The 19,384-nt window shown below is 41.8% G+C and overlaps 1 protein-coding gene across 2 annotated transcripts in view; it reads right to left on the bottom strand.

Moving 5' to 3' along the window:
* Positions 1–19,384, bottom strand: part of TSNARE1 (t-SNARE domain containing 1) — a 235,980-nt gene that overhangs the window by 15,320 nt on the left and 201,276 nt on the right. For both annotated transcript variants that reach the window (XM_036741455.1, XM_036741456.1), the window contains exon 9: positions 5,082–5,154. In XM_036741455.1, coding sequence (XP_036597350.1) covers positions 5,082–5,154 — 73 coding nt within the window. The remainder of the gene's footprint in view (positions 1–5,081; positions 5,155–19,384) is intronic.

Raw genomic sequence — 19,384 nt, 5'->3', positions numbered from 1 at the left:
AATCTCCCTCCCACACATGTGATAACAAACTCCATGGGCTCTGTATTGCTTCTAGGCTCAACTATAAAACCCTCAGTTTGGCGTTTAAAGCCCTTCACAACCAGCTGCCTTCCTACCTCTCTCTATCCCTTCTTAGAGGTTACACCTCTCCATGCTCTCTATGGTTTAATATCCTTGCTTTTCTTTGCACATATCACTCCTCCTCCTGTCTCTGTCTCTGCATTGGCTGTCCTCCATGCGTGGAATGTCCTCCCTCCTTTCCTAGGCCCCTTGGCATCTCTCATTTTCTTTAACACTCAGCTCAAGTATCTCCTTCTGTAGGAAGCCTTTCCTGGTTCCACCTTCCCATCCAGAATTACCTTGTGTCTGCTTGTATGTGTCTAGTGTAGATCAATATATATATAATACACACACACACACACACACACACACACACACACACACACACATATATATATATATATATATATATATATATATATATATATGTCAAAAAAGGGAAATAAAATGAGGATAGAGGGTAGAGGCGCTCCAAATGCTAAGACTCAGAGATTTTGCGATTTAGAACGGTGGAGAGAAAGCCCACGTGGATGAAATTCATCTTTCATAGAATGAGACCTTTCACGGAATCAAAGATTTAGAGCACAAAATGAGTTTACAGATCACCTGTCCAATTCCCTCATTTGATAGCAGGGAAAAGTAAAAATGAAAGAAGGTAAGTAAGTTGCTTGATGAAGGCTACAAAAATTAGTAAACAACTGAGCTAGAATTTAAATTCCAGTCTTGGACCAGTCAAAGGCTCTTTTCATTGTAGCAGGTTCTTTTGAAGAACATTAACATTAAGTATTCAATATTTGTTATTTTGTTCATCGTGATTATGTGTATCACAGTGGCATGGACTGGGCATGTGACCAGGGGAAGGTAAAGAGAAAGAAATCCCTAAGGGATCATGTCCCATGTCCTATAACTGACCATACTGCATTCTCTTAGCCTTCATATCTATCATAAGACAGTCCTAAGGGCTCTCAGAACTCAGAGAGACCCATAAACCCACAGCTAGGTGGCACTTAAGTGTGTTGGGCATGGAGTGAGGAAGACCTGAATTCAAATGCAGTCTCAGATCCTCACTAGCTGTGTGACTCTGGGCAAGTCACTTACCTGTGTCTGCCTCAATTTCCTTATCTGTAATAGTAATAATAATAATGATGATAATAGATGGACCTCCCAGGGTTATTGTGAGGATGAAATGAGATAATACTTATAAAGCACTTAGCACAGTGCCTGGCACATAGTAGGCACTTAACAAATGCTTGTTTCCTTTTTTTCCTACCACACAACAGGACAGTGGTTTAGCCCTTAGAAAAGCCTGGACCTCTTTCGCCAAAATAAAGGAGATCCATTCTTGGTCATTGTCATAAACTATCCATTGTATGGGTTCCCTCATTTGGGGCTGTGGAGATAGCATATGCTGATGGGAAGAGCCCATGTGTGGGAGTCAGACCACCCAGATTCTAATCTTGGCTCTGCTACAAACTCACCATGGGATCTGGGACAAGTTAATTCCACTCTCTGGAGCCCCTTAGTAAAATGCGAAGATAATTCTTACACTATTTACCTCATAGGGTCATAGTGGAAGGAAGTGTTTTATAAATAATGAAGAACTATAAAAATGGAAACAATGGCTATTTTTCCCGCTGGTACTATTACTATTATTAGTATTAATTCACAATTTGGAACTGGAAGCAATGCTCTCAAGGCCCTGTGGAATAATGGATGTCCTCACCTGGAAGTCGGGAGACTGGGGTCTCAGCCCCATCTCTGTCACTATGTAATTCTATGACCTTGAGCAACTAGCTTACCCTAGGCCTCAGTTTCCTCATCTGTATAGCAGACATCATAATCAGTGCTGCAGAGCTCAGAGGGGTGTTAAGAGGATGGATCTAAAGCCCTCAGTATTGTTTAAGCACACTATGTAAATGTGAGCTCCTCTAATTTCAGACTGTGAGGTGAGGCCATCTTCCCTTTCCTGGTCTATATCCTGTTCTATAGAGTCGTTGGCATAGCGTCTTCCTCATTAGACTGTCAGCTAATTGAGGGCAGGAACTGTCTTTAGCTTTTCTTTGTATCCCCAGCTCTTAGCACAGTACCTGACACACAGCAAGCACCACATTAATGCTTCTTATTGTTTTTATCCCAGGCCTTGCTTAGAAAATCCACACCATTAACAGCACTGCTGATAATATGTCTAATTTGCTCTAAAAACCTTTCGGTCTTTCCTAGCTTTGCAACTCACCAGTTGTATGGCCCTGGACAAGTGGTTATTTCTGGTCCCTAGTTTTCCTATCCCCCAAATAAGGATAACAACAATACAAATATTCCTCTCACCTAGGAGGTGCTTTGTAAACCTTAAAGAGCTATAGAAATGGGGTCAGTTATCCTGTGAGCTATCGGAAACCCTCCAGAAGGGAGCCCACTTGCACACAGACAAACATCAAGAGGCTCATTCCAAGTTGCTCAGGTAAGACAGACAGGTCTGGCAAGGTGATGGGAAGAAGCAAGGAACAAAGGGCCAGAATGGTGCTTAAAGATCGACTCGTCCACCCCCTCATTTTACAGACAGGGAAACTGAGGCTCATACAAGTGAAGCAATTTGTCTAAGACCAAATAGGTATTAGCACAGCAGAGATTTGAACATGTCTCCTAACTCCAAAGCCATTGATATTTTTAGTTGACAATGTTGTCTCTTATGTAGCTGTATAAATGATTGATGGAAAGAAGTGAATGAAGCCTGTGTCCCTGGAGGAAATCAGTAAAGCACGGAGACTTAGTGGAGGCAGAAAGAGCAAAGGACTTGGATCCTGAGGCCTTAGATTCAAACTTATCTCTGCTGCTGTCTCAACTTGGTGACACTAGCTAAGTTATTTAATCTCTCCTGGCCTCAGTTTCTCCATATGTCAAATAAGGGAGTTAGACTAGACAACTTCTCAGGTTCTTTCCAAACCCATATCCACTGTGATCCCAGGTTAACCACAGAATGACACCTCTGCTGACAGAGCCAGAGTTCCTTTTATTATGGGAAGTTTCTCCTTCCCTAATTCAGCGCTTTCCAAAGAGAGAGAGAAAGACAAACAATCAAATGGGTTTGGCTGAATCAACCGTTTTCCTTCAGGCATCTTCACAACAACCTATTCCATTTTGGAAACATTTTTAGCCTGTGGCTGTTAGAGTATAACACAAAATGTCAGGGCCAGGAGAGACCTCAGAACATGGAACACAGAATGGCAGAGCTGGGAGGGGAGGTCATCTTGGCCGATCCTTTTATTAGTGAGGAAACTGAATTCCAAAAAGGGGAAGTGACAGGGTCAGGATCACAGAATCAGCAGCTGAGCCAGACTTGAACACAGGCACAGAGGCTAAGATGGGGGCTGTTCATGTGTTTATTTTATGTATTCATCCATTCCCACTCCCCCCCCCCAAGTCTCTGATTAAAAAGGCATTTATCCAATCCTTGCTCATTAGAGGCAAAGAGAAAGAAAGGGCCAAGAACTTAGCCTCTGCTCTATGGTAGGGCACATCACGGAACTTGCTGAGGGCAAGAAAAGAGGAACCAGTTTTTGCCTTTCCATTCTTAGCAAGGTATGAAAGATGAGTGTGCATGTGTGCATGCGTGCGTGTGAGTGTGTGTGAGAGAGAGAGAGAGAGACAGAGACAGAGACAGAGACAGAGGGAGAGGGAGAGGGAAAGGGAGAGAGAGAGAGAGAGAGAGAGACAGAATGAGAGACAGAGAGACACAGACAGACAGACACAGAGACAGAGAGACAGAGAGAAAGTGAGAAAGAGAGAGATAGAGAGAAAGAAAGAGGGAGAGAGGCTGAGAGAGAGACAGAGAGGAGAGACCCAAACTTCTGATTTCTGGCACATTCTCTATCCTGCCAGATGTAGCAGAAAAAATTCCAGACTTGGAGACAGGAATTCCATGTTCAAATTTCAACTCTGACAATTACTAGCTGTGTGACCCAGATTGAATTATTTTACATTGCTAGACATCAATTTACTTATCTGTAAAATGGGAATATTTTCACATCCTCCTTTGTAGAATTGTTGTGAAGAGAACTCTTTGTAAAGCCTTCAAGTACTATAGAAATATGATTTTTTCCCCTACCTCCACCCCCACTGCCTTTTCACACTGGAGATTCTGCCAGCACTGTGCCCTTCTCTCCCCCTCCTCCATTTGGTGAGTTCCCTCCTGGAACTTCCATTAGAGAAAGTGCTCAGGCCATCTAGGCTCAAATCTAACCTGGCTCTGCTCCTCACTCTCCCCACTTCATTGTTCATATATGTATGTGTTGTCTTCCTCCATTTGAATGTAAGCTCCATGAGGGTAGGGATTGTCCTGTATTTGCATTCCTAATGCTTAGTAGCTTTGTCTGGCCATTTGTGTCTGCCTCTTCCTCAGCCCATTTTGTGTTTTCTTGGCTACAGTCCTGGAGTGATTTGCCATTTCCTTCTCCACCTCATTTTACAGATGAGGAAACTGAGGCAAACAGGGTTAAGTGACTTCCCCAGGGTCACACAGCTGGTAAGTGCCTGAGGCCAGATTTGAACTCAGGAAGATGATTCTTCCTGACTCTAGGCCCCGTGCTGTATGCACTATGGCGCCACTTAGCTTCCCCTTATGTGGCCCTGTTAGATAGTAAATTCAATGAGGGCAGGGACTGAATTTTATTAGTCACCTGCTCATAGAATTTTACCTTTAGAAAGGATATGACTTGGGCCTGGCACAATTAAGTGGTTAATAAATTCTTTATTTCATCTAATCTTTTTTTTGCAGTTATCCTTAATATCTACACAAAAGTTCCCCTCAAATATCTTCACATGTTGACATGACCCAGGGCTCTCAAAGGCCACACAAAGTTCTGATGGGCCCTATACTGCCATTGCTAACATAGTTTTATCTTTTCCTATCCCTACGGAATTTGGGAAGAAGGGGAATCAGTCAGTGACAAGTATTTTGACAATGCGAACAGTATGGCAGATCTGGTAGTTCTATATAGAGCTGGGCACATCCCTCATGTACATACCAAGCACATCTCCTTGCTCGGGCACCAGAGAAGTCAGGTCCTTGATGATCTGGTTCACATCCAGGATGTCACTCTGCAAAAGAAAAGGTCATGGAATGAGGGCCTTAGTGGGTCCTTCTCCAGCTTCTCTATAGGGGAGAGGAGAAAGGTGCCATGCCAGGAGAGTAAAGATGAATTAAACTTTCCTATGTGGGGGGAGATGTGAAAGATTAAGGTACTTGCACTCACAGTCTGCAGCAAACTGAAGAGGAACAGACCCAGGCCTTGCACCAAAGGAGCTCACAAGTGAGGGCAACAGAAAAGAGGCAGAGAAAGAGCAGACCCAAGCCTTGACAAGGGGCATTCACAATCAGAGGGAGAAATAAAACTCAGGCATAGGAATAAACAGGACTAATTATTGTGTTTTCTTTCTTTCCTTTTTTTACATATGCAACCATGTAAACATATTTCCACATTAGTCATGTTGTGAAAGAAGAAACAGAACAAAAGGGAAAAGCCACAAAAAAACAACGAAAAAGTAAAAGTAGTCTGCTTCAGTCTCCATTCAGACTCAAAGTTCTTTCCCTGGATGTGGGTAGCATTTTCCATCATGAGTCTTTTGGAATTGTCTTGGATTGTTGTATTGCTGAGAAGACCTAAGTCTATCATAGTTGATCATTGAACAATGTTCCTGTTACTGTGTACGATGTTCTCCTGGTTCTGCTCACTTCAGTCAGCATCAGTTCATGGAAGTCCTTCTAGGTTTTTCTTAAATCCACCTGCTCATTATTTCTTATAGCACAGTAGTATTCCATTGCATTCATATACCACAACTTATTAAGCCATTCCCCAATTGATGGGCCTCCCCTCAATTTCCAATTCTTTGTTACCACAAAAGAGCTGCTATAAATATTTTTGTACACATAGGTCCTTTTCCCTTTTTAATGATCTCTTTGGGATACAGACCAAACTTCAGTATTTCTGGATCAAAAGGTATGCAATTTGATTGCCCTTTGGTCATAGTTCCAGATTGTTCTCCAGAATGGTTGGATCAGTTCACAACTCCACCAACAATGCATTAGTGTTCCAATTTTCCTACATCTTCTCCAACAATTATAATTTTTTTCTTTTCAGGGCAAATTATTGTTAAAAATGAATAAGATTGCATAAGTATTGGGGAACCCAAGAAAGAAATCACTTCCCTTTCCTTAAATGTCAAGCATTATCTTACACTCCTTCAATTCTATTCTCCACCATAGGCATGGTATAGTCATTTTATACTATTATGTATTTATACGTGCTTTATCTGCTCCTACTAGATGGCAAATTCAATGAGACCAAGGGCTGCATTTCATTAAATAATCAGAGACTCATAGAATTTTACCTTTAGAAAGGATGTGAGTTGGACATCTACTATAATTTCCAGTCCTTATGAATCTCACCAATACCATCCCCAGCAAGTGGCCATCCAGCCACATGCTTAAAGACCTTTAGTGAAGGTGAGGCTACTACCTCTTGAGGTGGTCCATTTAATTTTGGACATTTCTAATTGCTGGGGAGTTTCTCCTTAAGCAAAGATGCAGGCCATTTTTCCAGAGCTTTTACTCAGTGTTCCTAATTCTGCCCTCATGGGCAAGCCAGACCAAATCCTGGTTCCTCTTTTCTATTACAGCCCTTCACTGACTTGAAGATGGCTCTTTTATAACCAAAACTCTCTTCTCCAGGCTACATAGCTCCAACTACTTCAAGTAATCTTAGTATGTCAGGGTTTTCAATCCCTTTAACACCCAGGCTGCCCTTGTGTGGACTCAGAGAGAGCTTGCAAATGTGCTTCCTTGAAAGAGATGACGAAAAGAGAACACAGAACTCCAGGTGAGGTGTGATGAGTCAGAGGACAGTAGGACTGTTCTAGATAATGTGCCTCTTTTGATGGAGGCCACTCACATTCGTGTCCACATATACATGTTTGTGGACATTCAAAGACACATGCATATACACATGAGGACAACTCTGACCTATCTGTACCCATGAAACAGAACTGAAGCATGCATCATTTAAAACGGAATGATATGAAATATCTATGTTATGCTTACATACTCCTCAGCTTGTAATGTAAGGCCCTACATCATCTGACTCCAATCTCCCTTTCTAGCCTTATTTCATCTTCTTCACCCAAGTTTACTCTAGAGCCAACAATCTAGCCCTACAATCCAGGACCTGATGGTCCACCTCAACCCATTATGATCACAGAAGATTTTCCTTTTGACTCAATTTCTCTGCATTCTCTGCTTCCTTTCATACTTGGCTCAGGAGCCACTACCTGTGCCTTCCCCGATCCCACGCAGTGGTGGCATCCACCCTCCTACTGATTCAGATTTATTTGTTGTACAGGCTGCCTCTGTCCCAACAGAACAACAGATTCTTGGGGTCAGAGACTGCTTTGTTTTTGTCTTTTAAGTTCCAAAATTTAGCATGAAACCTTGGATATCATGGGTTGTTGCTATTCAGTTGTTTCAGTCATGTCTGACTCTGTGACCCATTTGGGATTTTCTTGGCAAAGAAGTTGGAGTGGTTTGCCATTTCCTTTTCCAGCTCATTCTCCAGATGAGGAAACTAAGGCCAACAGGGTCAAGTGACTTGCCCAGGATCACACAGCTAGAGAGTGTCTGAGGCCAGATTTGAACTCAGGAAGAGGAGTCTTCTTGACTCCAGGCTCAATACCCTATCCACTGTATCACCCAGCTGCTCCTAATGAACAATTTAATCTGAATAAATGTAAAAATCTTTTAAAAAATCAATCTCACAGGTACAAAATGAGGGAAATATTGCTTGATAACAACGAAACTATGAAAAAGACCTTGGATTCCCTAGACAATATGTAAGGCCACAATGATACGGCAGCCCCCAAACCAAAGCTGTCTTAGGCTGCATTAAGAGAGACAATATCCAGTGTAAATGAGGTCATAGTTCTGCTTTTCTCATGTAAGAACTCATTTGGATGACTATTCAGTACTAAATAACTATTTTAGGAAAGTCACTGATGAACTGGATTATGTCTATAAGAAGGGTACTAGGAGGGTGAGAAGACTGGAAGGGGATCACTTGAAGGGCCTCAGGATGGCCAGCATGAAGAAAACAAGATGGTACTGGGGAATAGTAGGTGTCTTCAATTATTTGAAGGGTGACTGTGTGGAGGAGGGATTAGACTTGTTCTGCTTGGTCCCCAGTGATAGATATAGGAATAAAAGTTAAAAGATGCAGTGGCAGATTTAGCCTTGATGTATGGAAAACTTCTATAAAGTAGAGTTATCCCCAAGTAGACTGGAATGCTTTGGAAGGTAGCGGGTTCTCCCAACCGGCAGTCTTTAAAGAAATGTTGGAAGACCTTTGCCCTCAAGGGAGTAGGGGGTATTTTTGTTCAGGACTGGTTGGAAAGATGTTATTGACAAGAAATGTAGTTTGCTGCTTCTACTATTACTACTACTACTACTACTACTACCACCACCACTACTATTACTACTATTACAGAAACTGCTAGTATTACTACCCAAACACTACAGTTATTACCACTACTACAACTACTACTGCCGCTGATGATAATGACAGCATTTATATAGTGCTTTAAACAGTTTGGAGAGAGCTGGCATCAAAGCCAGAAGTCCTGGGTTCAGGATGAGGGATTCCAAGACCTACCTCTGACATACACTATCTCTGTGCCTGGGTAAGCCACTTGTCTTCTCAGTGCTCTAGACAATTCTTAAAGACTTGCAGAGCCAGTGCCAGCTTGCATTGCTTAAGAGGGTTTCCTAATCTAAGAATTTCATAGATTAGTAAAATCACAGGCTCAATTTCTGTCCCAATATCTGGTTGGACCAGATAGACTCTGAAGTCCCTTCCAACTCTGAGATTCTGGGACGTCAGTTTGTATTGGGAATGTCAGTGTGCATATGTCCGTGTCTGTGAGCGCATGACTGTGTGCAAATGTCTGAGTTTATATATACTTCTGTCTCTCTGTGCATGACTATGCATGTGAGCATGGGTGTGTAGATGGGAGTGTGTATAGGTATGTGTATTTCTCTTTTCTGCAATTACCAAAGAAGCAGAGGGCAGAGAAGCAAAAAATGACATTCTATAAATCAAACCACTTCAGTCCTGGGGGTAAAAAAGAAAAAAAAAACAGGCTCTAGAAAATTGTTTGGAATCAGTCTCTCCCTGAACTTCAATTACAGGCTGAGGTGGAGATAGGCTACCCTCCCTTCCCCCAACACTCCCTTCCCCCAACCATGGGAGAAAGACACTCCTTTTTCTACCTTGCACTGATCTCTCTCCCAGGCAAACACATGCACAAAAATATAATCTATGTGTATTCATGGCCATAGAGTCCTGAAAAATCTAAAACTCCACACGATAAGCTATTTCCATTTTACTGAAGTGGGGAGACCAAGGTCCAGAGAGAGGGAAAGTGACCAACTCAAAGTCATATAATAAGCCAGTGGCAAACCCAAGCTTAGTGATAGGGGCTTCTTTCTGATTTTCGTCCCAGAGTGCTTTGGTCTAGTTCTGGTAAAGTATGGCTTTGGACATATGTCAGCACCCCTTAGGCAAACAGTCTTTCAAGGTCTCCCCTTCCTAGCCAGGTGGTGCAGTGGACTGAGTGCTGGGCCTGGAATCAGGCCCAGATCTGAATTCAAAGACACCTCCTAGCTCAGTGATCCTGGGTTAACCTTAATCTTAACTTAACCTCTGTCTGCCTCAGTTTCCCTCATGTATAAAATAGGGATAACAATAGCATCCACCTGCCAAGGTTGCTGTGAGGATAAAATGAGATAAAATTTGTGAAGTACTTAATAAACTATATAAATCCTAGCTCTTACTTATTACTTATTATTAGGATTCCCTTCTAGTGCTAGAGTCTACAAAAATATCATTATCTCTGCCCCCCACGTTTGTTTATATATAAATAATACACATATACATATATCTATGTATGTATGCATGTATAAATACATATGTACATATGTATAGACACACAGACATGTATATATACATAGACATATAGATAGCTATCTATATCTGTGTGTATGTATAGCTATATCCCGTCTTAGTGCAGTTTTCAATTTTAATAGCTTAAAACTATGTATATATGCATACATAATACGATAAATGCGCGTTTATGTATGCATATATATGTGTGTTTGTATACAAATATGTATTAGTACATGGAAACATGTAATACATGTGCTATGTTTATATACATGTATGTATACATGCATATGAAATATATGTGCATATGTTATCTTTATTTATGTACTACAGTCTTACCTGATTTTTTTAAAAGTTTTTTGAGGTCAGAAACTTAATATTGGTCTTTGCAAACCCAGTGTCTGCCTAGCTCAGTAATTGGTACATAGTAGGTTTTCAGTAAATATTTGTTGATTAATTGATCAGACACCTGGAATACTTTTTATGGTTTACATGCCCCAGTGATAGGTTCTGCCATTCCCTTGATTTACTTCTTCTGAAAGTCCCACCTGGGGTCCCAGACCTAAGATTCTCAAGAGCCTAAATAAAGATAAGCCTGAAGGAAAGTCTTATACCTTCATATCAAGACTAAATTAGGACCTGCCATGAATTCTCCACGCTGAACTACCTGGCTCTGCATGGATACAGACAGATAAGCATCACACCAAAGAAACTGTATTCTCTTCAGAACACAGAAAGCAAGACAAATCTCCCCTACCCCAATGACTAGGACCCCTGCTGATAAGAAAACACACAATCAGTACCCTGGAGAGAAAAGACCAGTGCCTTCAGAGGGGAGATCTGACGAGGCCACACTCTAAAGTGACTGATTTCTCCCAACCCCAATTTCCTCATCTAAAAAAAATAAAATATGGGGACAGCTTACCTCATAGGATTGTTGTGAGGATTGCAAATGTTAAGGGTGTAATGCCCTTTGCAACCCTTAAAGCAGTCTATAAATCCTCACCACCATGGTCATCCTCATCCTCATCATTATTGTTATCATTATGAAGGGGCATCAGAAAACCAGTAAGGTGTAGGGGTTCCTCTGAGGGATATATATCAGGATGCTGGTGATGCTGAAAACGGGCAGTGGGTTAGAGGGAACAACACTGGATTTCAGGTCGGAGAAATAGGGTTTGATTTCTGGCTTTCTACCTATGGGAATTTGGAAAACCCACTAAACGAAAGAAACAGGATTCAAAAGGAAACTCTAACCCCTGGAATCTAATAAGGGAAAATTTGATAGGTGTAAATGTAAACATTATATTCAGGTTAAAAAAATGACTTTTCAAATATAAGATAGGAAAGGTATGGCTAGACAGCAGTTCAACTGAAAAAAAAGAAACCTGAAGGTTTGAGTGGACTGCATATTCAGTAGAAGCCAACCGTGTGATGTGGCAAACAGGAGAGTTAATAAGATACGATGCATCAAGAGAGGCAAGGGGAGGTCTGACACTAGCATGGTGATAAGCTGTTGTACTCTGCCTGGTGAAGTCACACCTGGAATATTGTGTTTAATTCTGGGCACAATTTTAGGGACAGAACAGGGTTTCGAGGAGTCTGTAGATGCATTTTAGGGCCTCTATGAATTTATTTCTTAAAAATATTTTGACATATATAAAATATACACACATTTATGTATATATAATCAGTGTATATGGGTATGTATGTGTGTGTATGTATGTATGTATGTACGTATGTATGTATGTATGTATGTGTTGTTGTCCTTCATTCTGGAGAAAAACCAAATGACATCGCTAGGTTGGGGTAGAAGGTACGGTGTGTCTGGCTGTGGCTGATCAGATGAATATGAACTTGGAAAGCTCCACCACAGGTTGGGCACAAATAGACCATAAAAACATCTGAAGTGGAGATGACTCTTAATTTCATGCATTACACATGTCTTTTGAGCTAATGCCTTTCTCTGTATTTCCAGCATTTAGTTTAGTGCCAGGCACTGGAGTGGTTTGCCATTTCCTTCTCCAGCTCATTTTACAGACGAGGAAACTGAGGTAAACAGGGCTAAATGTCTTGCCCAGGGTCACACAGCTAGAGAATGTCTGAGTCTTTGTGCCTCCAGGCTAGGCACTCTCTCCACACCAGTTTTGGAGGCAGCAGACCTGTGATCAAGTCTCTTGTCTAACCATGCAGTCTGTCAACAATAGTTTGATGCAGGCACACCATGCTGGGTGGTCCTTTGCCAGTGTCTCCCATGTCACATAATCATGAAACATACACACACACATACACATATGTTTACTGTGTAATTTTGTATATTTTATTTTATGCACTTAAAATATCATTCCAAGAAGGGGGTCCACAGGCTTTACCAGACTGCCAAAGGGGCCCAAGACACACACAAAAAGATTAAAAGACCTGCTTTTGAGCATACAGAGGAGAATGGCCACAATGGGGAAGAACCTAAAATTCATGCCACTTGGAGTTCTACTGAATAAATTAAGATCATTTAGCTCAGAGAAGACAAGACTTTGGGTGACATGGTAGCTATTTAGAAGTATTTAAGAGGTTATCAAATGGAAAAAGAATTTTACTTTTTTGTGCGTGGCTCCTGAGACCATAAAGGAGAGATTGGTGGGGGTGGTGTTCGCTAAGAAGCAAAATTAGACTTGCTCTAAAGAAAAAAAAAGATCTTACCAATTGGAGCTAGACAAATATTGAATGAGCTACTTCAGGAGTAAGACCATTGAGGTCTCGATGGAGGTCTTCAAGCACAGAGTAAGTGAGTACTTGTTAGGCATGTTGTACAGAAGATTCTTGTTTCGGGTATGCTCTAGCATCCTCCCATGGAGCATTCAAGCAGAGGGAGAGGCTGTGTAAGAGGACAAGAAGCTGTACCAGATCCAGACTGGAGGACCTCAATTTGTGACTTTTCATTCCATGCCTGGAACGCTCTCCCATCTCACCCCTGCCTCCTGGATCTCTTCAAGCTCACATCCCACATTCCACCAGAGGCATCTCCTAGTCCCCCTATTTTAAGGAGACTAGTGCCTTTCCTCTGAGAGTACTGCCTATTCACTCAGTCAAGTAGGTTTATGCAGCACCTATTATGTGCCAGGCACCGTGCTAAGCACTATGTGTATCTAGTATGTACATAGTCATTTGGATCTTTGCCTCCATCAAGAATGTACGCTCCATGAGGGCAGGGGCCATGTTTTTGCCTTTCTCTGTATTCCCAGCACTTAGTTCAGTGCCTGACACATAGACATAGTATGTAATAAACTATTGTTTGCTGACTGCGTGGTCAGACAAGAGACTTGATCACAGGCCTGCTGACTCCAAAACTGGTGTGGAGAGAGTGCCCGGCCTGGAGGCAGGAAGACTCAGACACTCTCTAACTATGTGAGCAAGTCACTTCACCCTGTTTGCCTCAGTTTCCTCATCTGTAAGATGAGGGAAATGGCAAACCACTCCAGTATCCTTGCTAAGGAAACTCCAACTGGGTTCATGAAGAGTCGGAAAGGATTGAACAACAACATCCTTTACACGGCTACACAGACACATAGGTTCCAGCTTGTCATCTTCTTCCCTCCTGAGTGTTCTTTGTCCTAAGATGAGGAGGGAGTTTTCTGGCAGTGAAAATCATCTTCCTCCCCTCCTAACTGCCTTGAGCCCCCTGAGGGGGGGAAGTTCTGAAAGATATCATGCCAGCCTCAGTCCTTTATCCAGGGCTGCCCTTCTTTCCTTCTGCTTGAGGAATTTATTTTTGTAAGGCTCATTTCACCCCACCAAGAAAATATCAGAGAGAAATTCATTTTTCTTTGAAGAGTGTTCTGGGAAACAGAGCAATTAGCGTGATCTGAAGGTGGCGGGTACTATCAGCCGCAATTCAATTATGGGCCTTCAATACAGAGCTGGGTTGGCTGGTCGGCTGAGCTGTGGGAAGCAGGCAGGGGGCTGGTAGGCAACAGCCAATAACTGCGCAGGCCAAAGCATTGCAGGAAGAAGGAAGAAATCAGATTACAGGGATCCAAAGCAATCTGTGTGTGGGAAATCACAGTGGCCTTCAGAGCGTCCTTGGTCCAGTGGGGCTGCAAATCCTGCAGGACAGGGCTGGTTTCTGGTTTCAATCCTAACAGTGGTTCAGGGAAAAAGAACAGAAGCAATTCCACTAGCCTCTCACAAGTTGGAAGAGACTTTGAAGGGTATTTAATCCAACTGACACTCAAGAAGGAATGTGTTTTCACAACAACAATAAGTATTTATCAGGCACTTAGAATGTGTAAGGCACTGTGCTAGGCAGTGAGGATACAAGGAGAAAAAAAAAATAATTCTTTTATATAATAGTTAAAGAACTGACATTCTACTGGGAAAATCAGTCAATGAGCCTTCTATGAGGGAGTTCCTGGAGGCTAAGATTGGCTTCATTTGTTTTCTTCTGTCAGACAATCGACAAGCAGTGCTAGGCATTGCGCTAAATGCTCAGGATACCAAGGAAGACAAAGAAAGAAAAACAGGCCCTGTCCTTAAGAGTCTTACACTCAAATGGGAGAGATCGCATGTAAATAAGTAGCTTGTACAAAGTTATATACAGAATAGATGGTGGGTTATTTGAGAGGAGAAGGCAGTGACAACTAGGGGAACCCAGAGAGGCCTTCTGCAGAAGGGACTGGAGTGAGTCTTGAAGAAAGCCCGGATGAGTAAATACAAGATAATCTGAGACAGAAAGGACATATAGTGACATCTTGGACAAGCTGCAATCCAAACTCTTCTTTAAGACCTCCAGTGATGAGGAAATCACACCCTCTCAAGGCAACTCCTTCAAATTTTAGACAGTTTTAATTATTAGCACAGTTTCCTTCCATCAGGCCAAATTCTGCCTCCCTATTACTGCCCTCTCCCACTCCACCATTGTTCTTAGTTATGCTCCCTAGGAACAAGCAGAAAAAGTCCCAAATCACTAATCCTGGGGTTTGTGTTACGTGATTTATATTATCAGTGGACAATTACATGGTGGTAACTGAGACAAGGCTAAGGGTCCTTCCTCTGTCTAAGCCATGTGGTTTCATATGTTCTTCCCACCATTAATGCCTAGCCCTAGACTGAACTTGACCCTTGACCCCAGACTGAGACCTAATACAAGTCACTGTGTGACTCTAGGTGAGTCACTTATAACTTCGCCAAGCCTGTTTCCTCATTTTAAAATGAGGGAGTTGAACAAGACAGCCTCTGAGGTTCCTTCCAGCTCTAGATCTATGATTCTATGATTTTCACCAGCTGTCTCATAAATATGTGCTATGTATTACAAGGGTGAGAAAGTATGTGCGAAGAGACACATCATGGAGCCTGTCAGTGGTTGGAAGGGAGGTTGCCTCCAAATACATTGAGGTTGCTGTGACATCCAGACAAGGCTTTTGTGCAACTGGCAACCATGGCATTAGGGTGTCATAGAAAAATGGCTAAATTCAGTAGTTCAGAGACTCCCAATTTGCCTTGAATCTACAGTTATATGTGTGTCTCCACAAGCAGTCATCATGCACATGAATGTGTGCATGTGCACACACACACACCCACCCACTTAACACTGCTGCCCTGGGTGTTTGTCAAGTCTTGTACAGCTAAAACTTAATATTTTTGGAACCTCAACAATATAGGAACACCCCGTCCCCATCATGCAGAAGGCACAAGGTTCTAACCCAACACAGTTCACCCTTCTGAACTTCAATGCAATTGCTGCCTTTGAAGGTCCAATTCTAAATCCATTTCCTTTTCAAACAACATGCTGAGATTGCCTCTGAATGATTTTTTGTAAATGGTAGCAATCCCTAACCCAATCCCTTGCTCCACTGGAGAAGGGGATTTTGTTAAGCAAACAGCACTTTTAAAGTTGTGATTATTTCCATGGGAGACCCACTCAAAATGGATTCTGCTTCCCATGGTGCCTAGCATAGGACTGGTCACATATGTGGATTGACACTCAAAAAAGACACGGAGTCTTGGTATGTCAGAACTGAATGGATCCTTAGATCTTAGAACATAGAATGCCAGAGCCAGAACGGGGCTTTATAGATCACTTAATGAAATGCCCTCGTTTTCATGTGGAGAACTGAGACCTAGAGAAGGAAGAGATTTGCCTGAGGACACACAGCTAGACTGATTTCCTCATGTACAGGCAGGAACAGTGAAAGCTCCCAGGAAATAGAACTGAATCTCTGTAATTTTCTACATTGCCACAATTCTCTCCCTACTCCAACTTATTCTCTCCATATAGATATCAAAGTGATTTTCCTAAGAGTCCTGTGACTACCTTACTGACTCCAGGATCAAATATAAACTATATTTGAAATCCAAAGCACTTCACAAGCTGGCCCTTTTTTACTTTTTAGTCTTCTGACATATTTCTCCCTTCCATGAATTCTACAATTCACGTACTGTCTCCCATTCTTAGAATACTCTTTTTACCTCCACTTCTTAGAACCCCTGACTTCCCTTAGCTCAAGGGTCATCTTCTATAGGAGACTTCCCCTGCCCCTACCTCCCCCCAGGGCACTAGTGCCTTTCCCCTTTAAGGCTACTTTGTATGTTTTCTCTCATTAGAACATAAGGTCCTTGAGGGCAAGAATTGTCTTGCTTGCTTACATTTGTCTTATATTTACCTCCAATGTTTAGCACAGTCCCTAGCACACAGTAAGCATGTTCCTTCCTTCTTTTCTTCTTTCCTTCCTTCCTTCCTTTCTCCTTTCTCTTTCTTTCTTTCTTTCTTTCTTTCTTTCTTTCTTTCTTTCTTTCTTTCTTTCTTTCTTTCTTTCTTTCCTTCTTTCTTCTTTTTCTTTCCTACTTCTTTCTTTCCTTTTTCTGTATCTCTTTCCTATCTATCAATCGATCTATCATATAGTTATGTTCATGTTGCCCATCTAAAGCTCTTGAGGGCAGGGACCTTTCCACTTTGGTCTTTGTATCCCCAGAGCCTAGAAAATATCTGGCATATAGTAGGTGCTTAATAAATGCTTATTGACTAATTAGTAGAGCACTTGTGGAAATAATTATTTAACCAAGGTTTTATCAAGAAAAAAAATTTTAAAGAGGCATTATCCATCGCTCCCAAAGGAGGAAACAATGGTGAAAGGGCAGGTGTGGTATGATGAAAGAACACCAGACTGCAGAGTCAGGATACTGGGTTTTGAGGCCTGCATTACTAGCAGTGTGACCTTAGGAAAATTATTTCATCTCTCTGGGCCTCAGGTTTTTTTTTCCCATCTATGGAGTAGTGATAATATCTACCATATTGACCTTACAGGGTTGAGCTTGAGTGAGATTGAGTGTGTAATGGACTACAGAAATGACAGAAAAACAACTGACCATATAAAGGTATGCTGCAGCCACTGCCACTGTTGTCCAAGCTCATGACTGCAGAACAGCAAATCAGTATTTAGGAAATACATTCAGCAGCACAAAGGGTGCTAATTTCTCCATGAGAGTGCAAAGTGTCTGCTAAGAGATTTATCAAACCAATGAGAAGTCACCTTGGAGCCAAGGAAGGCCCACTGGCCTGGGCATCAGCAGGTCTAGGTTCTGGTTCTGATTCTGGCTTTAGTTCGCACCAGCTGTATGACCCTGAGGAAATCCTTAGATTGTCTCTTCACATGTAAAACAAGGGGGATAGACTAGATCAAGTATTCTTAACCTGGAGGTCTATGAACTTTTAAAAAAATATATTTTGATAGCTATAATTCAATATATTTGGCTTCCTTTGTGAGTCTATGTATTTTATTTTATACATTTATTATTAATTGTTAATTAATTGATTGACTGATTAATTATTATGATAGAAACATTATTCTGAAAAGGTCATCCCTGAAGAAAGTCCTACAAATAAATTATCTTTAACCTATCTTTACAAACAGAAACACAGTCCACTGAAGTCAGGCAGGCAGACAACATGGTGGACAACATTGGCTCTCAGGCTAGTAAGAATGAGAAAATATAGCTTCAAGGTAATGGAAAGAGCACTGGTTTTGGAGTGAGAGGACCTGAGTTACAATTCTTCCTCTTATGCTAATTGCCTGTGTGTTTTTGGGTTAATCATTAAATATCCCTGGACCTCAGCTACCTCATATAATAATTAATAACAACCAGCATTTATATAATGCCTACTATGTGCCAGGAACTGTTACAGGGTTTAGGAATATTACCTCATTTGATATTTGCTTTTGTTGTTTGTTTTTTCCTAGATTATCTATCTCTGTGCCTACTACCATTAATACAGATTGCAAGAGTTTATACTGAACTCAGACGAAAAATGTAAATTTCCTGATATGGTGCCCTCTAGCCCAGGTTGAGGAGATGGGGGCAGGAGGCAGATGGGCAAAGACAATAATCACTATTCTCTAGACGAGGAAACAGAGAAGTGATTTGTCCAGGGTTAAAGAGTGAGTCTGAAAGAACTGGAATGAACAGAATGGTCTCCCCTATATCATGCTGCCTGCCTACAAGTCACAAGCAAGCTTTTGATATATTTGGCTATATTTTCCAAAAACACGATATCCAAAAAGTCTCCCACTTTGGCCTGTGTAGGATGCTGCAAGGTATAGTTTCCACAGAAGGACTATTGCTGGTTTCTCTCTACGGAGGTAATCCTTCCCAGAATGGCCTAGTTTTAAGCTTGTTGGGTTTTAACCTCTTTTGGTTACTTGGCTCTTCCTTGTGTTAACATATTCACTTCTGAATTCCATGTTCTAAGGGTCCTCTAGCTCTGCTATTCTATATTTTAAGGGCTTTTCCAGCCTTGACACCCTTTGATCTAACATTCTAAACACCCTGGCTATCTGTATGGGATATGGGGAATGAGGCAGTATAGTGAAGACTGGGACACTGGAAGATCTAAGAATCATCAATCATCCCCAGGAGAACAGCTTCCCATAGGAATCCTGTCCAGGAAAGAATAGTCCACATGTCTGGGCGTGGGCACTGGAAGAGAGAGAGAGAAAGATGGGGGGAGGGTATTACTTAACTTAGTAAATGTTAAGTCATGCAATTATTTCTCTGATTGCTTCTAAAACTAGAACTCATCAAAAGCTCTCAGAGAATATTCTATCTCCTCTATCTTCTTTTCCCTGCATTGCAGAATAGCTTTCCTCTGACAATCCCTGATGGGAGTGAGGATTTTTGGATTTGAGTCTGTAAGTAAACATACATGCGCGCATGCGTACACACACACACACACACACACACACACACACACACACACACAGAGGAGATGTGAAGCCATGGGTTCAGGAAGGTGTGGATTCCTGAAGGTGTCCATGTGCACAGGCCATATATGTAGGCTGAACAAATGTGCA

Source organism: Trichosurus vulpecula, chromosome 1 (assembly GCF_011100635.1).
Source record: "Trichosurus vulpecula isolate mTriVul1 chromosome 1, mTriVul1.pri, whole genome shotgun sequence".
In the NCBI taxonomy this organism is placed as follows: Eukaryota; Metazoa; Chordata; class Mammalia; order Diprotodontia; family Phalangeridae; genus Trichosurus; species Trichosurus vulpecula.
The sequence above is the reverse complement of the archived record's forward strand: the minus strand, read 5'-3'. Positions and strand labels throughout refer to the sequence as shown.